Source organism: Gasterosteus aculeatus, chromosome X (genome assembly GCF_964276395.1).
Source record: "Gasterosteus aculeatus chromosome X, fGasAcu3.hap1.1, whole genome shotgun sequence".
NCBI lineage: Eukaryota > Metazoa > Chordata > Actinopteri > Perciformes > Gasterosteidae > Gasterosteus > Gasterosteus aculeatus.
Window position 1 is genome coordinate 2,070,941 of NC_135698.1, and position 19,852 is coordinate 2,090,792.

Consider the following 19,852-nt stretch of genomic DNA (forward strand, 5'->3'; position numbering starts at 1 on the left):
ACTATCAGATAGAACCACCATCAGTTAGAACCACCATCAGATATAAGCACCATCAGATATAAGCACCATCAGACAGAACCACCATCAGATAGAACCACCATCAGACAGAACCACCATTAGATAGAACCAACATCAGATATAAGCACCATCAGACAGAACCACCATCAGATGTAATCACCATCAGACGCAACCACTATCAGATATAAGCACCATCAGACAGAACCACCATCAGATAGAACCACCATCAGTTAGAACCACCATCAGATATAAGCGCCATCAGACAGAACCGCCATCAGATAGAACCACCATCAGAAATCCACAGAAATCATGTGGCTCCGCAGGAGCAGATGTGGATGGTTTCCGTTGGGTTCATTGCCAAGGAGCTTAGAGACTCGAGTTCTTCACGGGCTTCATAAGAAAAGGCTCCTGATGAAGCACCTGCTGGTAAACTGAAGGGAAAATATGAGAAGGATTTTGTGGCGCACCACCCGCCGAGAAAAAGCCCAACCAGTTGGCGACGACGTCGGTGATAATGACGACGATGACTAAGAGGTTGATCTTGCTCTGTATTGTCCATGGTCTTCTGTCTCTGGAGGGTTCCAGGCCTCTATGCCTTTTCACATTCAGGGTTTAAGTTGTGTTTTCTAATTTAGTCCCTTGAATTTTTCCTCTTAACATTTTAAATTCTGAATTTCCTGTGAAAATCCAACGGACTGAAACTCGTGTGCTTAAGTGGTGGACGGCATCCATCTTCAAACCACGTTAGAAATACTGTCACCTTTAGCCAGAATAATAAACGCACCTGTGACTTAAAGGGACACTTTAGACTTCAATACAACAACAGCTTCCATACTGTGACACCGCGTTTAAGGACTCGATATTTCCACTGCGTGCAGCACATTCCCCTCATCTCTCACGCCGCCGTCTCCCGTCGCCACGTGCCGTGGAGAGATTCGAGCGCACCTCTGTGACGCGGCCGCGTGTAGGGAACAAGAAAACAGGAAATAGGAGAAAAAAAACCCCTCAGGAATCAGGACCACAGGAAAGTTCCGGTGTTCTTCGTGAAAGATGAGCCGCATTTACGACAACAAGTCTTTGAAGAACAAACCGGTGCACAACGAGAAACTGGAGCGCGCGTGGTCGCCTTCCGCGTACGAGAGGTAGGTGACACCGAACCGGCCGGTTCGCCGGAAGCTCCATTTCCCACGTGGGGGGGGGGGGGACCTGAATGCACCGCGAGCAGGGAAGTAAAGTCAGTGGAACCTTTGTCTTCCACGCAGTGGCCACGGGGTTCTCCTGGAGGGGACGCTGCTGGACGTGTCCAGACACGCCATCAGTGACCCCAGCGGTCAGAAGGTACTGACCAGAGAGGGCCACAAAATATACAAATAAAAAAACAAATTGTCAATGTTTGTATGTATACACACACACACACACACACACACACGTGTTGTACAGCGAGTAAAGTATCACCATGGAACATTTAATTATATTTTACTGAATAGTATTATTTATAGTATACTGGTGGATTAAATCATAGTGGGATGTTTGCTGAAACTGAGTGCATGACCCTACCTGGTACTGACAGTACACGTCTTTCAGCACAGACAGGAACTGTAAGTTAGTACACTAGAAAACCCAAGTACCCTACCTCGTTTTAGCATCCAAGGCTGACTAAAGAACCGTGTCTGTACTTTTGGACAGGTCCGCTTCTATGTGCTGTACATCAAGCCCACACGCATCCATCGGAGGAAGTTCGACGGCGGCGGGAAGGAGATCGAGCCCAACTTCAGCGACACCGTGAAGGTCAACACGGGCTTCCTCATGTCCTCCTACAGTGAGTACACGACAACGCCTCTCGTTTCCTCTCAACCTCCGCTCTGCATCGTCCTCCACGTTTGGGTCAGTGACAGATTCAATTTCTAAAAAGGTAATAAAAAAAAAATCTTAATGCAAAATGGAATTATATATATATTTCTATGGATGGGTGGATTGTATGAATATATATATATATATATATATATATATATATATATATATATATATATATATAAATATAATATACATAAATAAATATTATTTTTATATATTATATATATATATATATCTTTTTTTGTCTGGAACAATGTGTAACAGTTTCATGTTGTTTTAAATAGTTTTAAAAGTATTTGTTCTTCACAAATAACACTTTTAAAAGAATATTTTTTTTTAAATATTTTTAAAAACATTTTTAATTTTCTCAAAACAAAATCTTCTTGAAATGACCCCTCGGAGTGTTTACAGTGGTTGTAGTTTGTACGTGCAATAATTTAAGATAATGCGTTTCTCTTATATTTAGTAGATTTTACATTTGATTGTGAACCAAAACACAGAAATGTAACAACGCAAAGATGCAGCGCACTCGCTCCACACAGCATCACGTGTTCTCTGGGCTGCTGGCACCTTTCTGCTGATGTCCTTTGGTCAACAGTTGAATCTTCTCGTCATTACATTACATTACATTACAGGTCATTTAGCAGACGCTTTTATCCAAAGCGACTTATATTACACTTTAAACCCAGTTAGTTATCTTGTTAAAGGGTGAAGCCATAATAAACCAAAAGTGCTGGAACTCTTATCCGGGAAGTCACGAGGTCCCGGTTTTATTATTTATTATTGGTTATTGGCCACGAGATTGAGGGCGGTAAAAAGTTCTTCCCGTTGAGTTTGTGCCCCCTGGCTTTGTTCACATCTTCTTTTTAAATGACCTAATTTGTTTTTTCTTCATTCTCCCTGGGTGATGTTTGCTGGCGTGTGCCTCGTTGTTTCGTCGTCCTCTCGTTGTTATTGTCTTGTTTCTTCGCTTACAACACAAAACAAACTCAAAAGCAAAAATCAAAAAATAAATATCCTTCGTAAATAGTTAGTTTTTAGGTAAAAGCTATCGGAAGGTTTATTTGGTGACTGAAGGTCATGAATTAGAGCGTCATCATCCCTGCATCTCATTTTGATAAAATAATCTTGCTTCCACCCGGAAGCCTTTTCTCTGACCTTTGACCTCTTTCTGTCGGGGACACAGAGGTGGAGGCCAAAGGCGAGTCCGACCGCCTGTCCGAGGAGCAGCTGTCGCTCGTCGTGAACAAGGCCGAGCTGCTGAAGATCACCGACAAGCACCGACCCAGCGGCACCTGGGCCTTCTGGTACCCGGAGTCCCACATGGACCGGACGGAGCTGGAGGCGGGGCAGGAAGTGCGGCTGAAGACCAGAGGGAATGGTCCTTTCATATGTGAGAGTTGAGCGGTCTCGGGTGTGGATCTTTTCCTTTGGGGATATGAAGGAGTTGATCAGGAGCTAATTGGATTGCTTTTCATAAGACGGGCCTGTTTTCCAAAAGCCGCCCGGGTCCTTTTCTGTTTCCACGACCCCGCGTTGACCTCCGTGGCAGCGGGCTGGGAAAGTTTCCCATGAGGCCTCTAAGGGGAGCTGATGTTTTACACGGAGTTAGCTAACACACACGCACACACACACACGCAGGGTGTATAGGCCGCCCTGTGGGAAGTCACATTCCTTGTATGTCTGACGTGTTTAGGTAATAAATGACCCCTGACCCCTGACCTGAGTAACATTAGCTTAATTAGCGAGATAGATTGCTACAGATAATTCTATTTTTCTACATCCTTCCACTACCAGCACAGTTTCCAAGAGGATCTTGTGAGGCTGGTGGGCCGACCTCAGACCCTCTGGGGGTCCTGAGGGACGCTGGTTTCCTACATTAAAACCTCCCCAGTGCAGGAAATGACTCGCTTCTTTTTAATCCGTCCTGCGTTGTTTGTCTGACTCTTTTCCCGCTGAATTCTCCTCCTCCAGTCTCCTTGGCCACGGTGGACGGCGGCGCGGCGACCACGTGCAACTTTGCCGGAGACGAACGCGCCGGCGCTTCGTGGACCGACAAGGTTCTGGCCCACAAAGCCGAGGCGGGCGGCGCGCCGAGGCCCGGCGGGGACGGCGAGGGAGCCGGGGAAGACGAATGGGTGCGTCAAAACCTACCTTGCCCATCGCGCCCCAATGAAAAGTACCCGAAAAGGGGATAATGATAATAATAATAATAATAATAATACGTTTGCTTCTCCCTCAGGGTGACTGAGGGAAGCGTCTCGTCCTTCGCCTCGGATTCCGGCGGCCTGGCTGGACTCTCCCCGGCTCCTCGCCGGCGGTGGAGCTTCGTCCTCGTGCACTTTGGATTCGCTTGCTGGTTTCTTTTTCTTCTCTTGCCCGTCTCTCTCGTGTGCGAGTCCGATCCAGAGGGCGTACGAGGGGATTCTGTGCTGAGCGCCGGATGGTTCCTTCTGTCCGTTCCGGATCTATTTAAAGTGCATCTCTTAGCAGCCGTTCACTCCTACAGGCTCATATGATCTCGGGCTGTTTCCAGACAATAAGTAGGATTTTAAAAAGGCGTTGATACGTTTCCACAGCCCCAAATGTATTCTAGGTCTTCTATCAACCGTTATTGTTATGATCATCTAGTTATTATAGATATAGATCAGTTAATACCGGCTGCATTATGTTTGTACTCAATTAAAGGACTTCTATTGAATCAAATTTCAGTGTTTTATTTTTTTAAATAACTGCTAGTACCATATAACGCTGATTTGGTTCCTTGATTACAACATGTGGACGTGTTCCTGGAACAATTGGGGGAATCTGTCCTTGGGCTCAGATTTTTAACCTTCCAAATACATTGATAACAATTTTAAAAGATTCTGACAAATACATGTTATAATTTATTCTCAAACATTTTCAAGTATACAACTCTTAACATTGACGGTGGACCAGCGTCATGTGCAAAAACAACGGAGAAGAAATCTGTTGCAATAGCAATAATATATTGTATAATATAGTGTATAAACTACTGTGTCTTCACTGAGGTGCCACACGTCTCTCGGCACAACACTACGGATCAGTTGTCTTTATTGAAGGAATTAAATGTCCTATTGGTTGATTACTTTGTCGCTTTGAGGGGAGCCGGTTCTTGTGCGGTGGTACTGGAATCGGTGCCGGGGGGGATTTAGTTGAGTTAGTTAGCAGGAGATCTGTGAGGCACCAACAACGAGATCTAAACGCTCCCTACGAAGCCGTTTCACTCTCGAACCACTGCAGGACGCCGTCTTTGTTCTCGCTGACCCACTGGATGTTGACCCGGGTTTGCTCGACGGCCTGCACCACCGCCATGGTGGCAGCACCCAGGTGGTAGTCCTCCCCGAAGCGCTCCAGCTGCGGACACACAAACAGACCCGGCCCACCCTGTCAGGAGCTGGAGCGCAGACAGGTAGATTCTTCCAGGGAAAAACACCTCAGGAAGTAGAACCAAATAGGTTCCAGAAGGTAAATAGTTAACGATTAGCAGACCGGTGAGCCAGAGAGGTTTGCAAAATCAAGACAACCGATAAACCAGCGATTCCCAAAGTGTGGGCCGCGGCCCCCTGGTGGGCCGCGAAGGTACTGCAGGTGGGCCGCGAGAGGTAATTTTACAATAAATAAATAGTTTTTTAACTTTCAATTTTTAAAAGTTTGAAATTAATGTGAAAATATGTATGATGCGGCACATTAGTTGATGAAGCACAAACAATTTAAACGGACAGATTAATAAAACAATAAGGCTCTTTCCGCCTGTCGTTAAACAAACGGGGCGCCCTCTTGTGGTATTAAAGTAAATATACCGTATTTTCCGCACTCCAAGGCGCATTTAAAAGCCTTTAATTTCCTCAAAAAACGACAGTGCCTTATAATCCGGAGCGCCTTATATATATGGATCAATTGGTTAATTGACCATACCTCGCGGAGACGGACTTTTGCTCGCGGATATTTGATTTTGGTTAAACTCTTAAGGTAATTTAATCATTATGTTTTGATCAGAGTTGTGGTTAAAGGTTTGGGTGGGCCGCCAAAGATTTTCAGATTTCAAAGCGTCCTCGAGTTTGGGAACCGCTGCGATAAACGATAGCGTGATTTGTCTCCTTCCTCATACAGTCACGTGACAGAGAGACGTGTGATAGGGTATCAGGGTGTATCACCTCCCTCATTAGTTAATTATTGGCGTGTTACTGGAAACAGGAGTCTCCCCTTGACGTCACTGCGCGGCCGTATTGTCATTTTGACATAATAAAAACATCCAAATACAAATTACCTCGGTCAGTTCAAACAGCGTGGAGAACCTGCGGGTCACTGCGTCCACCAGCATGACCGAGTCCCTGGAGACGAGCAGAGGGGGGGACAAAGTATTAGTTTAGTTATGTGTGTTTACACGACGCCGCCGATCGCGTGGGCCTCTGGTCACAGCACAAACAGCGCCAGGCGATAAGCACTGATAGAATGACGAGACCTTTGTACTCGGCTTTTTACAAGCCACCGTTAATTAAAGTTGCCCTCCTTTATGGTTTTTGTTCGAGCGACTCGACCACGCGTTGCCCTCAGGTCTCCTCTGCGCTGATAATGCAGCGATAAGGACGACCTGAGGACCACGACCGTCCTGAGGCAGAGACGCTTTGGCGAGGCCAACGTGTTCCCAATGTCCAGGGCGATACGGATCAGTTCCCTGGTCTGCACAGCGCTCGTTGGCCCTGACAACGGCGGCCCGGCGAGCCGACCCTCCAAAATAAAGCTGCATTTTATTTTGAAAAGGCCTTTAAAAAAGTTCTTCTTTTCTTTTTTACATTCACAGACTGTGGATGAAGCTTTTAATTGGTTAAGTGAGAACTTGTGGCTGATTACGGTTAGTTAGTAAAGGCTTAACAAATTATGATTGAAGCTAACAATCTGTTAGATGTGTTTGACGTTGTGAGTGAGGACGGCCATCTTTCTTTTCACCAGCTGGTGAACACGGTTAAAGTTCTCCAACAAGATGAAAGTGAGCATTAGATTTACATCTGTAACGAAGGCTAATGTTACATGTCAGCTAACACGCTTTATATCCACGAACACTAATTAACCTCTCGGGACTAAAATGGCGACATTTGAGCGTTGGCCTCTTGCCTTCCTGTTTAATTTCATAGTGGTGAAACCCAACCACCCAATCTCAAATGCTACTTGGTCGTGACTCGGAAATTGAACATGAATGAATGTCACAGGAAGTGGTCAGAGTCCAAAAAGCAGCCCACCACTGGACGTATGTCCAGTGCGCTCTGATGAAGTTCCAGGCCAGCGCTTGTCCCGCCACGTTCCTGGCTATGGAGCTGATGGTGGGACCAACATCCATCCGACGAATCTTCTCAGGGTCCAAAGTGTACTCCAGGTATCTGCGAGATAAAGAAGGAGCTTCCCTTTGTAAAAAGATTGTGGCTGGGATTCACCTTATCAGAGGCGCGTCCACGCAGACACGAGTTGTCGTGCACGCAGTCAGTGGCGGAAAAACAACCCGCGATTGTGCGTTTCACCTGTTGAGCAGCCAGATCTTCTTGGTGCAGGCCAGAGCCTGGCCGAGCTGGTCCCTCTCCGCGGTGTCGGTGGAGCTCTGAAACTTGTCCCAGGCAAAGTCCCACTCTTCCCTCCCGCCGGCGGCCAGGGCTTGGCAGTAGATCACAGAGCGCAGGATGGGGGGGATGCTGAACCACGCACACGCAGACACACACACACACGCGTTATCTCTCCCAGCATTCCCTCACTTAAGGCCAAGTTCTTGAGTTCTTAGAGATAAACACCACAAAGAGTGGTACAAGCAGCCACCACCAAGGAACAACAGGGAGTGATTCAAAGCCTCCTACCGTCACTAAATCACCGCTGCAGAGTGAACATAATGAAAGACGTTACAGGCAAGTGCATTCATTTCAGAATGAATAAAGCAGGATGTAATGTTGAAATTAAAAACGCTCGTTCAGTAGCGTCGTACTGGTTAGTGCCGTTGCTCGCCATCCAGTTGGCAAACATGCCCGTCGCCATCTCCACGCATTCTGGGAGTCCGTTGGAACACGCCACCTCTATGGCGAGGATCTGGGTGTGCCTTGGAAGGAAGCACAATTTCATTTCATATATAAGTGTACGAGTACTAAATAATGGCAAATATAATGATGACGTCTGCTTGGAGAGATTCTATTCAACTCTTTGGAAAAAAAAAAAACCCTTGCGTTGACATATTTCACCGTCTCCACTGCCAAGAATGAGATAGAGCGCCGTCAGGGAACGAGCAGTAATTGGTGCTCTCGGAGTATTTCAGATGGTGAATTTGGAAAATAGCTGGACATGTTAATCATTTGCACAAAAAACATGTGTGTAAAAGACTTAGAATGAGATTCAGCCTTTTGGAGAAGCAGCTCCATACAAGCAGACTTTGTACTGGCCTGACCGTCGTGTGTAACTGGTGCTGTGTGGGTCTAAAGCGCACACGTCTGTTCTGAGGGCCTCTTTCCTTACTGTAATGAGTGATTCTCCGGGACTGTGGAACTGTCTGTGTAGTTGCGGAAGAAGTCGTACAGGCCCTTGACCTGTTGGCGGAGGTACGCCTGCAGGAAGACACAGTTTCACAACAAGGGTTACAGGGTTGAACCACGCCGGCAGCAGGTCGTCCCGTCGCCTTTGCTTGAATCCAAATCCAACTCAATTCAGTTTCGGCGTTTTCATTTTGAATACCACGCGTTTCGGGAGGGGGTTTTAACGGCACGTGCCTGCATGGGTCCGTTGACCTCGGAGCGGTCGAACATGAGCACAAAGTACTCCAGGTTCTTGGCTGCCAACTTCCAGGGAAGAAAGTCTCTCTCGTCCCGAAGGAAGCGCGTCGAGTTGAGGGCCAGGGTCACGTCGACGAGTTCGGCCCTGAAGGAAACGCAATCGATTTGGCGACACGCCGAGGAAGCGGACGAGTCACCTGCGTGACCTCATTCCAGGCAAGGTCTTACAACACGCTTGATTCGCAGCAGTGATAAAAGTCATTACCTTGCTAAGTTAAACGCGTCATCAACAAGCTGCCCTCGGTTCATCAGTGGGATTTTCTAAAAAAGAAAGATTGAGGGACAGTTTACGAAGACATCTACAACTGTAAAACTCAACTCATTTTGAATTTAAACGTTTCCACAGTCATATATAGACCCAACGATAGTTGAGTCCTGCACGGCTCATGACAATGACTGATGGATGGTTTAGTCCAGACTCTTTGATGGATTGTCATGACATTTTGTAATATGTTTGACTGTCTAAATCAGGATGAACCAGTTGTCTTAGTGCTTAGTGTATTTTTTGGGGGGCTCAGTGCTCACATCAGGGTCTGTCTCCAGCTGAGTCAGGAGACGTTCCCAGTTTTCCGAGTTGTAATTGACTCTGAAGTATCCCGTACAGTTGACGTTTGCCAGGATCCACTCTCCCTTCTTAGAGATGAATTCGTCTTTCTGTACTGTAAAAAAAAAAAAAAAAAGAATAAACGGGCAAACATTATGAATTGTAATTGGACCTGTGCTCCAACGCTACACGTCATTCATCCATTCATAGTGATTCACACACCGCGGGAACGGCAGCTAAGTGCCTTGCCCAAGGACGTTAACACGGACTAGTGGAGCCGGGGGGATCAAACCACAGACCCTCTGATGGAAGGACAGTCCCCTCTGTCACTGAGCCACAGTAGCCCTCACAATGCCACAGGAAAAGGATATTCAACGATGGAGTTTTAGTCTTTCGTGCCCGATGCAACAAAGGAGGTGGAACGGCAACGCCGTTAAAACGGTGCTTCAAAAGGGAAACGAGACGTCTGATTCCAAGTATGTCCGCGGTGCATTCACTTACCTTTATTGTTGGACGTTAACCAGATGGGAGAAGATTTGGGTGCATTTGACATGACTCTGATCGGGAGCTCCCACCAAAGACTAAACATGCAGAGAAGTATAGAAACAACACGGTATAATTAGTACCAGAAGCTAATTTACTAGGAAATCGGTCTCTTGAGCTTTTAAACATTGAGCAACAATGTTGTAACTCTGTTATGTTCTTCGTTCTATTGAACAACTATCCGCCCTGATAGAGTGAGATTCCTGTTTCTCCCTCAGGCATATTCCTTTTTCCTTATTGTTAAAGGTTTTTTGCAGGAGGGTCCCAGATTATAAAGGGCTTGGAGGCCCACTTTTGATGTTTTATATCGAACTGAACTAATCCCACCGTTGTGTTGTGGGTCTGGCCAGAACAACTCAGAACTGCATCAGGTTCAACGATGGCGCAACTCACCATTGCCTGGAAAGCCCAGTTACAACATATTGATTCAAAACATTCCACAGGGCCAAAGACATGATTCACTACAATCAGCTGCAGTGGTTTCGTGCCGTCGTAAGACACTGTGAAGATTCATGACTTCCCGTTCGCACCACTACAACAACAACACAGAGGCCGACGAAAAGGTGTAACCAAAGCGACGATGAGGTCCAGGTGCTTCTGAGGACCAAAGCAAGATTTGGGGGACGAATTCAAGGCTTAGTTGTTCAAACTTCAAGCCGGTCACGTGGCAGCAGCGTTTTTTTATGTCCCGTCCGGCCCCTTGCAGGCTCTGCACAGGGGCCTGAACCAAACGGAGTGTGTTCCAGTGGGTAAGGGCGTGCACTACGGGTGTTATTGGGGAAACGGGACCCCGATTCTCTGGACGCGGTCTGGAGTTCATACGGGAAAACGGCAAACAAACCCTGTGCGAACGAGTGTAATAAATAGATGTTCACGTAGCACGTACTTAGATTCATAAGTGTCGTTGAACAGGAAGTGCTTCTGGTAGATTTCTCCATTGGTTGTGTTGATGGTGATGACGGGATAGCCAATTTGTTTCGTCCAGGTGTTCATCACCTTGGCAACGTCGGTGTGACCACCGTCCTGATCAACGGCCTGCGAACAGGGAGCAAATGGGTTCATGTCTCACGGTATAAATACCCCCGACGACAAATCCTGCTTCGTGTCGTCGTCGAAAAACGTGGCTCGCGAGAATCGAACGGTACCTTTTGAATGTGCCCCCAGAGGTCGTCCTGGTCTGCGCTTCCGTACTTAAAGTCTGAGAGGTACATCTGTTACGCGGATAAACAGAGAGATCCAGAGAGACGTTACGGTTTCAAGTTTCATTCCGTTCCTCTCGAAATCATTATTTTCAAGAGGAACTTTTGCATTCAGAATATTCGTGGTTCGGAGCTGGATGAAACGCAACCTCAGGCAGCGGATCCCAAGATAATGTAACGTTGGAACAAATATTTGGCTGAAAACAGATTTTCTTCTATTTTTCTGGCTGGAGGCCTTTAAACATGTGATGAAATGGTGGACACATGGACTAAATTTCACATTGGGAACCTGTTTGTCTCTCTAAACAACAGATGTTGGAATGATGGTAAACGTGGTTTATTTAAAACAAACGTATGTGACCACAATAGCAACATGACCACTCGAGCTCGTGTTGGATTACCAGCCGGATGGGATGCTTCCTTCCATCCAAAGCTGCGTGTGGAGTGAATAGAAATACATTAAGTCCAGTTCTGTCTGTACCAGAGGGACCATACACAGAAAAGAGAAAGCTCTCGCAGAGGCTCGACGACCTGACGCCACGGCTCGTTTCTAAGCCACTGATGTGCAAAAACACCAACAAGCCAGCGCATGCCAACGCTCAGCATTGAGTCTATGGGGCCGGGGACCTTTTGCCAAGCGGCTGGTCCGTAGAGGGCAATGGGGCGTGGACCCACCTTGAGCCCCCCCAAAAAGATTAAATTTTTTTTAAACATATTAAAATTTTTTTGAATAAGATGTCCTTATTGGTAAACTGTAGGAATAAATATTAAAAATTAGTTTTGCATTGAACCAAACTGGGATGTTTAGTGAAACTGATTGGCTGGCCCCACCAAAAAAAAAAAATCCACCAGCCGCCGATGTCTGTGTGATTCAGGGACTAAGAGCAGCCGTTTCCAGACCTCCAATCAAAAACTAAAGAACATTGGTGACGTGTTCTGCTTTTCCACCCATCTGGTCAGTCACGTCGCATTGGGGAACCACCGAGACACAAAGAGAAAAACTACTAGTTACTTGCTTTGATTCCTTTGGTGAAAGTTCCTTCCGACACGATGTCCGCCAGCATCCTGAGCACCGCGGCTCCCTGCAGCGTGAACACCAAATACATCTATGAGTGGCACATTCACAGCACACTGGTACCATACATACATACATCATTCATTGCTAGTTTACATACCTTAAAGTAGGTTATGGAATTGAACATCCCTTCGATCTCAGCAGGCCACTGGACGTCTTCCAGCGGAGGACTGAGCGGGTGGGACGAGGCCAGAGCGTCGTCCTCGAACGCCCTGTGGAGGTTGCTCATGATATGCCATTCTTTCTGAGGAAGCCAAAAAGAGACAGGAGCACATGGAGATACGAAGACCCGTTCATCCCGCTTTGAACTTTGTATTCACTGTTTCATGAAAGCTGTAAAAGTCCTTCATTCAAAGCTCGGACTGAACTTACCAATTGGAACGAAGGCTCCACTTGGTCCACTGCAAAGATTGAGAAGTACGTGGCAAAGCCCTCGTTCAGCCAGATGTCATTCCACCATTTCATCGTCACCAGATTCCCAAACCACTGTCAACAAGAACAGAAGATGTAGATAGTTGAGGGGAAATTACTGGGCAGCGTCACCTTCACCAAATGTCCCTCTATATAAGTAGCAACCAGGAAGACACTGAGAAAACTCAACGCAACAACAACAAAAGTATTAAAACCAACCAAAAATAACCCCTAAAAGACCAAAATAACTACACAGATACAACACTACTACAAAGAGACACAAATTACATGTCCGTCCCAAAATGGATTTACATGTCCGTCCCAAAATGTCTTTACGTGTCCGTCCCAAAATGTCTTTACGTGTCCGTCCCAAAATGCCTTTACCTGTCCGTCCCAAAATGTCTTTACCTGTCCGTCCCAAAATGTCTTTACGTGTCCGTCCCAAAATGTCTTTACGTGTCCGTCCCAAAATGTCTTTACGTGTCCGTCCCAAAATGTCTTTACCTGTCCGTCCCAAAATGTCTTTACGTGTCCGTCCCAAAATGTCTTTACGCGTCCGTCCCAAAATGTCTTTACGCGCCCGTCCCAAAATGTCTTTACATGTCCGTCCCAAAATGTCTTTACATGTAAATGTCTTAACGTGTCCGTCCCAAAATGTCTTTACACGTCCGTCCCAAAATGTCTTTACATGTCCGTCCCAAAATGTCTTTACATGTCCGTCCCAAAATGTCTTTACGTGTCCGTCCCAAAATGTCTTTACATGTCTGTCCCAAAATGTTGCAAGTTGCTTCATAAAAAGACTATACATGCTATGCAATACAAGAGTTGAGGCCTTGATCCATTGGTACGTGTCATATTTTGTTGTGTCCATCAGGGCAACAATCATCATTCTAACCTGGTGTGCCAGTTCATGTGCGATGATAGAGGCAATGTCCTCCTTGTGCAACGGCGAGGACACTCCCTCCTCATAGAGCAGGAGTCCCTCCTTGTACGTGACCAGTCCCCAATTTTCCATCGCTTCAGCTCTTAAGTCTGGCAGTGCGATTTGAGCTGGAAGAAGCACATAGACGTGGAGAATTGATCAAATGATACACAGGCGTAGTTTGATACACTATCTGAACGTATCAAGCTCACTTCTCAGAACGGCAGAGCTCCAAAATCACCACAGCAACCCATCCAAAAACTTGAACCTGCTCGGGCGCGGGTTAAGTCAGCTGGACAAGCTCGCCACTCCCCAGGAATAAAAAAGGCAGCTCTCTTCCTCATTGAAGTTAGATTAACGTTTTATATGGAGGGACTTCTTAGAGGTCACCAAGATTGGACTTCCTGTACGAGCGCTATTGGTGCTGCCAACAAGGAACCATTTATTTACAAGAAGAGCGTCTGGAGCTGGACATGGTTTTTGTGTTGTCAGCGTTAAATCAACACTCGACAAAGTGTTAACAAGTTAACTCGGAATAAGTGTCAAAATCTGCCCAGTGTTAAATACATTACAGGTCATTTAGCCGACACGTTTACGTTACATTTTTAACCCATGGTTTTTACCAAAATCAACTCTACGGATTTTGCTGTGTGTGTGTGTGTCGGTCTGTCTTTTCACAAACAATTTCCAAAGAGTTCGCAGAAGCTCACATAGGGAAGAGGTCAGGGGGGGTCAAGACTGCTGTTCCAATTACTTAAACATAACGATTAAACATAACCAGGTATCTTATTGTTTAATATAACCAGGTAATCTGTTGTTTGATAAACATAACCAGGTATCTTATTGTTTAATATAACCAGGTAATCTGTTGTTTAATAAACATAACCAGGTAATCTGTTGTTTGATAAACATAACCAGGTATCTTATTGTTTAATATAACCAGGTATATTATTGTTTAATATAACCAGGTAATCTGTTGTTTAATAAACATAACCAGGTAATCTGTTGTTTGATAAACATAACCAGGTATTTTATTGTTTAATATAACCAGGTAATCTGTTGTTTAATAAACATGACCAGGTAATCTGTTGTTTAGTAAACATAACCAGGTATCTTATTGTTTAATATAACCAGGTAATCTGGTATTTAATATAACCAGGTAATATGTTGTTTAATAAACATAACCAGGTATCTTATTGTTTAACATAACCAGGTATCTTATTGTTTAACATAAACAGGTAATCTGTTGTTTAATAAACATAACCAGGTATTTTATTGTGTAATATAACCAGGTAATCTGTTGTTTAGTAAACATGACCAGGTAATCTTGTTGTTTAATATAACCAGGTAATCTGTTGATTAATAAACGTAACCAGGTAATCTTGTTGTTTAATATAACCAGGTAATCTGTTGTTTAATAAACATGACCAGGTAATCTGTTGTTTAGTAAACATAACCAGGTATCTTATTGTTTAATATAACCAGGTAATCTGCTATTTAATATAACCAGATAATCTGTTGATTAGTAAACATGACCAGGTAATCTTGTTGTTTAATATAACCAGGTAATCTGTTGATTAATAAACGTAACCAGGTAATCTTGTTGTTTAATATAACCAGGTAATCTGTTGTTTAATAAACGTAACCAGGTAATCTGTTGTTTAATAAACATGACCAGGTAATCTGTTGTTTAGTAAACATAACCAGGTATCTTATTGTTTAATATAACCAGGTAATCTGGTATTTAATATAACCAGATAATCTGTTGATTAGTAAACATGACCAGGTAATCTTGTTGTTTAATATAACCAGGTAATCTGTTGATTAATAAACGTAACCAGGTAATCTTGTTGTTTAATATAACCAGGTAATCTGTTGTTTAATAAACGTAACCAGGTAATCTGTTGTTTAATAAACATGACCAGGTAATCTGTTGTTTAGTAAACATAACCAGGTATCTTATTGTTTAATATAACCAGGTAATCTGGTATTTAATATAACCAGATAATCTGTTGATTAGTAAACATGACCAGGTAATCTTGTTGTTTAATATAACCAGGTAATCTGTTGATTAATAAACGTAACCAGGTAATCTTGTTGTTTAATATAACCAGGTAATCTGTTGTTTAATAAACGTAACCAGGTAATCTGTTGTTTAATAAACATGACCAGGTAATCTTGTTGTTTAATAAACATAACCAGGTATCTTATTGTTTAAACGTATAACTGAGAGAAAAACAATGTGATCGAAAACGATACGTCTAATGTTGCTTTTCTAAAACTTCATGGGGAGTTTTTGAAAATACCAATATATAAATATAATATGACAATACACTATAACAAAGTATATATTATTGGGGAACAACAGACGATGTTATTGCTAGCTTGTACTCAACATCTACCACACATCCATCCAAATTAAATCCAAACAAAGACTCACTCAGCTTTTGCTGTTGGTAATTCATTTTAAAGTGGCTCTCGTAGAACTGGAGGATCTTCGCGGCGACGTCGGTGGCATACTGAGCGTGACCTGCCCTGGTGGCGTTGGGACGTGCATACGTCTGTGTGGGCCAAACCAAAACGTCAGACGAAGGGATCCTCTCCTACACGTTTCTGTTTTGCACTTGTTTCACACATACTTCGATTCCCACGCGGTCGCTGGGTGCTGAGGGCTCGGTAGACGTGAACTCTGACACCACGAAGGCGAACAGGTACGTTGACATCTTGGGCGTCGGATGAAAGTAAGTCACCTTCCAGTCGTCGTCGATGCCGTTGGATTCTGGGAGAGCGGGAGACAAGGCGGACCAGTGTGAGGAAGGACATCTTTTATTTGACGGTTTCCGTCACCGTGGCTCAGGGGACATTGGTGAGAGACACCGGTGTGGGGATTCGAACCTTTGACTTCTGCATTTCCCAGAGCTTGCGTCTCGCTCCTGTGGACGATTGTCACGTGAAACACGGCTTTCAGGTCGGGCTCGTCGAAACAAGGAAAGACTTTCCTGGCGTAGGTTGGCTCCAAGATGGTGGCGACGAGGAATCTGTGAATAGAGAGAAAGACGGGCTGAGATTTCTTTATGAAAAAATGGGTGAATACTGCAGGAACAGGGGACGCAAAAAAAAACATTTAAATGCATTGGCTTTATTGAATAAACACTGCATTCCAAGGCCTGTCATGACAAATAGACGTGTTCCAGTAATTGATTTTGTATTTCGTTGCATTGTAAAAGGCATGATGAAGGTTATTGGACCAATTGCGTCAAGCCCGCGGCCAACGGGTTCACGTGTCAGTTTCACTTGGGTTTCAATGACAATACAACATTGTGTATAGAACATATACATGTGCACGCAGGTTGTCATGTGCAATGCTATAGTTATCTATGTGGATAGATATACACACATATACATGTATATACAACTATACAGGTATATACTGTGTATATTATTACTGGGCAACAATTACAATCTTAAATTGCGATTAATCAAATGATCATCTGTGACAACTCACATTTATAATGCGCAAAATTTGAAATGAATTCAAATGTAGTTTATTGCGCACGTTTATTTATGCAAACACTCTAAACAAACAGCAGTATTCCCTTTACACAGTAGCAGTTAAATCTCAGTTTAAACATTAATTCAATCATATAAAATATAAAACGAAAGCTATTTGCCGCTGCCAGGGCATTAACGTTTTATCCACAAACACAACTTTATATCAGGAGAGTGAACATTTCTAAATCTGATTTCTGTTTTTTCTGAATAGATACCAACATCAACAAACATAATATTATTATAATATTATATTGGTAAACAGTAATCTATGTCCGGCAGCCTGTCTCCCTGTTAATAACTAAGTACACCGGTCGTTTGTTTCTATGTGAATTCAAAGCCAAGGAGCAAAAGATTAAGGGACTATAAAATAATTGTCGGCATTAATTAACGTAATAACTTGCCTTGCCCTAATATATGTACATATTCGTGACACGTTTTTATGACGTTTATGACGTCACGGAGTTTGAGGGGCTCAAAGTCTGTGAGTGCGTGATGTTAGTCGCATAAAATGACTGCATCTTAATAACAGTAAAATCCAATGATGTATTGGATCCAGAGGTTACTTGATTGACTGCTGACTTTGACAAATCTAAGATTCAAAGATTTTTATTGTCAATTACACACGCCCTGCCCTGTGTGTTGAAATTCTTGTGTTTTCCTTTTCTGGAAAGCCGACCAATTTCAAAAATAAAAATACAATATTTACATAAACGGGGAAAAGTGCGAAACTGAGCAGGTTGTAAAAGAAAAAAATAAATGAAATGAAATGTGTGCAGTATAAATTAACAGTACAGTAACAGTAAGTGAAATCCTAACAAGCCACAGTGCAGAGCAGTTGTGAGTCAGGTTATAGAGTCCTCTCAGCTGTTGATAACTAATGGCAGTGGGGAGAAAAGGAGCTTTTCCTAAATCTACTTAAAAAACCTAGAGCTGGATAATTAAGATCATAAAACGAAAAAGTTCTTTCCGTTTGAGCGACACACCTGCTGAGATGTTTTGCACAGTGCAGCAAGTGGATTCATTAACAGAATAATAACAAATAACGGGTTCCTGAACACGTGATTGTTTTCCGCTTACCTTTCTCCGTCTTGATCGCCTACGTAAGCTGGGGCGCCTTCGGCGTACTTGCTTGCAAACATTGCATAAGGACTTTGTCTGATGTCTCCCTCGAAAGCCAGAAACAGACTGTAGGTCACCCCTTGCTCTAACGCCTCATCCAACTGGATCTCCAGGAAGTTGCTTGGGTATTCGTGGTTCTTCGTCGAAGACACGGCGACCTTCTTGCTGTTGTTTTTGTTCACCACTACCGGTTCAGAAATGGCCAGGCCATCGCTGTGGAGGTAGATGGCCCTGGTGCCCTGGACGCAATGGAAACTGACGGTGGAGTTCCCTGTGAAGAGCATGGTCTGATTGGGACTGGTGACGTTCACCACCTCGATGATTTTGGTGTAGAAGTCAGGCTGAAGGAAGATCTCGTAGCTTTGGGGTATCAGGTCCCTCGGCAACCGGAAGACGGGCGGCAGACTGGTGGTGGTGGGCGGCGTTGTCGGACGGGGCGTCGGGTTCATCGGCGAGATCTCCGTCTTGTAAAAAATGACCATGGTGATGATGCCGGCGATGACCGAGCCGGTCAGGACGACAAAGGCGGCGGCCAGAGCCTTGGACGCGGCGGTTGCTTTAGACATGCTGGCTTCTACCGATGGTCGGTCCTAGGAGGTCCTGTTGCATGACCAGCGAGAGATGAGTGTGAAGAGCCTGTGTGCCTCTGGTTTGTTCACATCGAAGTAACCTCCCACCCATAAACCAGGCTTGGCCTCAACAATTAAGGGCCTGCGCTCAGATTAAGCATTAACCCGGACTTTGCCAAAGGAGCAAAGAGTGAGTTTTAGTGCGGAAAGGGCGACGTTCATTGGCGTTGTCTTTAAATAATCAGTCTGAAACTGCTTGGAAACATCTGGAGGAGGTTACTGCGGTCCTGCCGCTAATGTAGGGGTTTGGTAGACCTCAAGGAACACTTTATCCTCAGGCCGCACCCCCCCCACCCCCCAGCCCATCACACACACTCCCTCCCTCCCACTGTTTCTATTAACGTAGTATTCATCGGAATCCCAAAGGCCCAAGAGAGGAGACGACAAGAGAAGCAGGTGGAGGAAATCCTTGAAAAGGGGGAACATCCGCGTGGTCCATTTGGACCGTACGGAGGTGTGCGAGGTTCCGCGCCCAGGTGAAGGCCCAAAAAGGGGGCCGGGTCGTGGCTTCCAAGTGCACACGCTCAGTCAGACCCAGTGCAAGTGACAAACTCCCATACGACAAGATGCATGTGGAGGGAGGAGAGCTGACTGCACCGGATAAGAGGCGAGAGAACAAGACAATCGAGTCATTTTAGAAATCATTGAGTTGGCCGGAAAAGCCTTAAACCTCAGGGAATCGCGACCTCCATGACCGACACACACACACACACACATTCCTCACCCCAGGAGGAGCAACACAGTGAGACTTTTAGGCAGAAAAGGGAACGGTGTATGGAACAGAGGGCCTGAGATGGGCGCGGCGGCGGTTGTTTTTTTTATTGAGAACAGATGTTTCTGGCGATCAAGAATATCAAACGCACACCAACCGTGGCGCAAACACTAAGGTAGAACCGAGTAGTCGTCCCAGTGAGACTGGAGCCGGGTCGAGGAGCGATCAAGCACATCCACATTCCATTAACGCCCCGTTAGGGCTGTTTTGAGGTCCATGACACGCGGGAAAGCCGTGTGGTTTCACACAAACCCTCAAATTCCATTTATTTCATCACAGTTTAACATGTGTAACCAAAGCAGAGAGACTCCCTGGACCTCACTCAGAACAATGTCCTATTGTACACCAAAGTTTTATTATTTATTGTTGTTCTGGTGCGCATCAGAGCCC

The 19,852-nt window shown here is 44.8% G+C and overlaps 2 protein-coding genes across 2 annotated transcripts; one reads left to right on the plus strand and one right to left on the minus strand.

Moving 5' to 3' along the window:
- The first annotated feature begins 941 nt into the window (after window positions 1-941).
- Window positions 942-4,578, plus strand: LOC144383689 (arpin-like). The gene is made up of 6 exons (XM_078082279.1): window positions 942-1,160; window positions 1,281-1,356; window positions 1,705-1,837; window positions 3,059-3,265; window positions 3,847-4,010; window positions 4,115-4,578. Exons 1-6 carry the CDS (start codon window positions 1,069-1,071, stop codon window positions 4,121-4,123), a joined length of 681 nt encoding a protein of 226 aa, XP_077938405.1. The 5' UTR covers window positions 942-1,068; the 3' UTR covers window positions 4,124-4,578.
- LOC144383688 (aminopeptidase N-like) lies at window positions 4,574-18,884 on the minus strand. Its single transcript, XM_078082278.1, has 20 exons — window positions 18,020-18,884; window positions 16,286-16,428; window positions 16,030-16,169; window positions 15,831-15,951; window positions 13,364-13,518; window positions 12,430-12,543; window positions 12,158-12,301; window positions 11,999-12,064; window positions 10,929-10,994; window positions 10,670-10,818; window positions 9,742-9,821; window positions 9,222-9,355; window positions 8,902-8,957; window positions 8,634-8,781; window positions 8,383-8,471; window positions 7,862-7,972; window positions 7,410-7,577; window positions 7,134-7,271; window positions 6,164-6,227; window positions 4,574-5,250 (listed from the first exon to the last, which is right to left on the minus strand). The coding sequence occupies exons 1-20, from the start codon at window positions 18,625-18,627 to the stop codon at window positions 5,104-5,106; spliced, it is 2,841 nt and encodes a 946-aa protein (XP_077938404.1). The 5' UTR covers window positions 18,628-18,884; the 3' UTR covers window positions 4,574-5,103.
- Window positions 18,885-19,852: the final 968 nt, after the last annotated feature.

Coding starts and splice junctions, on each gene's coding strand:
- LOC144383689 (XM_078082279.1), top strand. CDS start 1,069: ATGAGCCGCATTTACGACAACAAGTCTTTGAAGAACAAACCGGTGCAC. Junction 1,161..1,280: donor TCGCCTTCCGCGTACGAGAG/GTAGGTGACACC, acceptor TCTTCCACGCAG/TGGCCACGGGGTTCTCCTGG. Junction 1,357..1,704: donor GTGACCCCAGCGGTCAGAAG/GTACTGACCAGA, acceptor ACTTTTGGACAG/GTCCGCTTCTATGTGCTGTA.
- LOC144383688 (XM_078082278.1), bottom strand. CDS start 18,627: ATGTCTAAAGCAACCGCCGCGTCCAAGGCTCTGGCCGCCGCCTTTGTC. Junction 15,952..16,029: donor GCGACCGCGTGGGAATCGAA/GTATGTGTGAAA, acceptor TGGCCCACACAG/ACGTATGCACGTCCCAACGC. Junction 12,302..12,429: donor TGGAGCCTTCGTTCCAATTG/GTAAGTTCAGTC, acceptor TGGCTTCCTCAG/AAAGAATGGCATATCATGAG.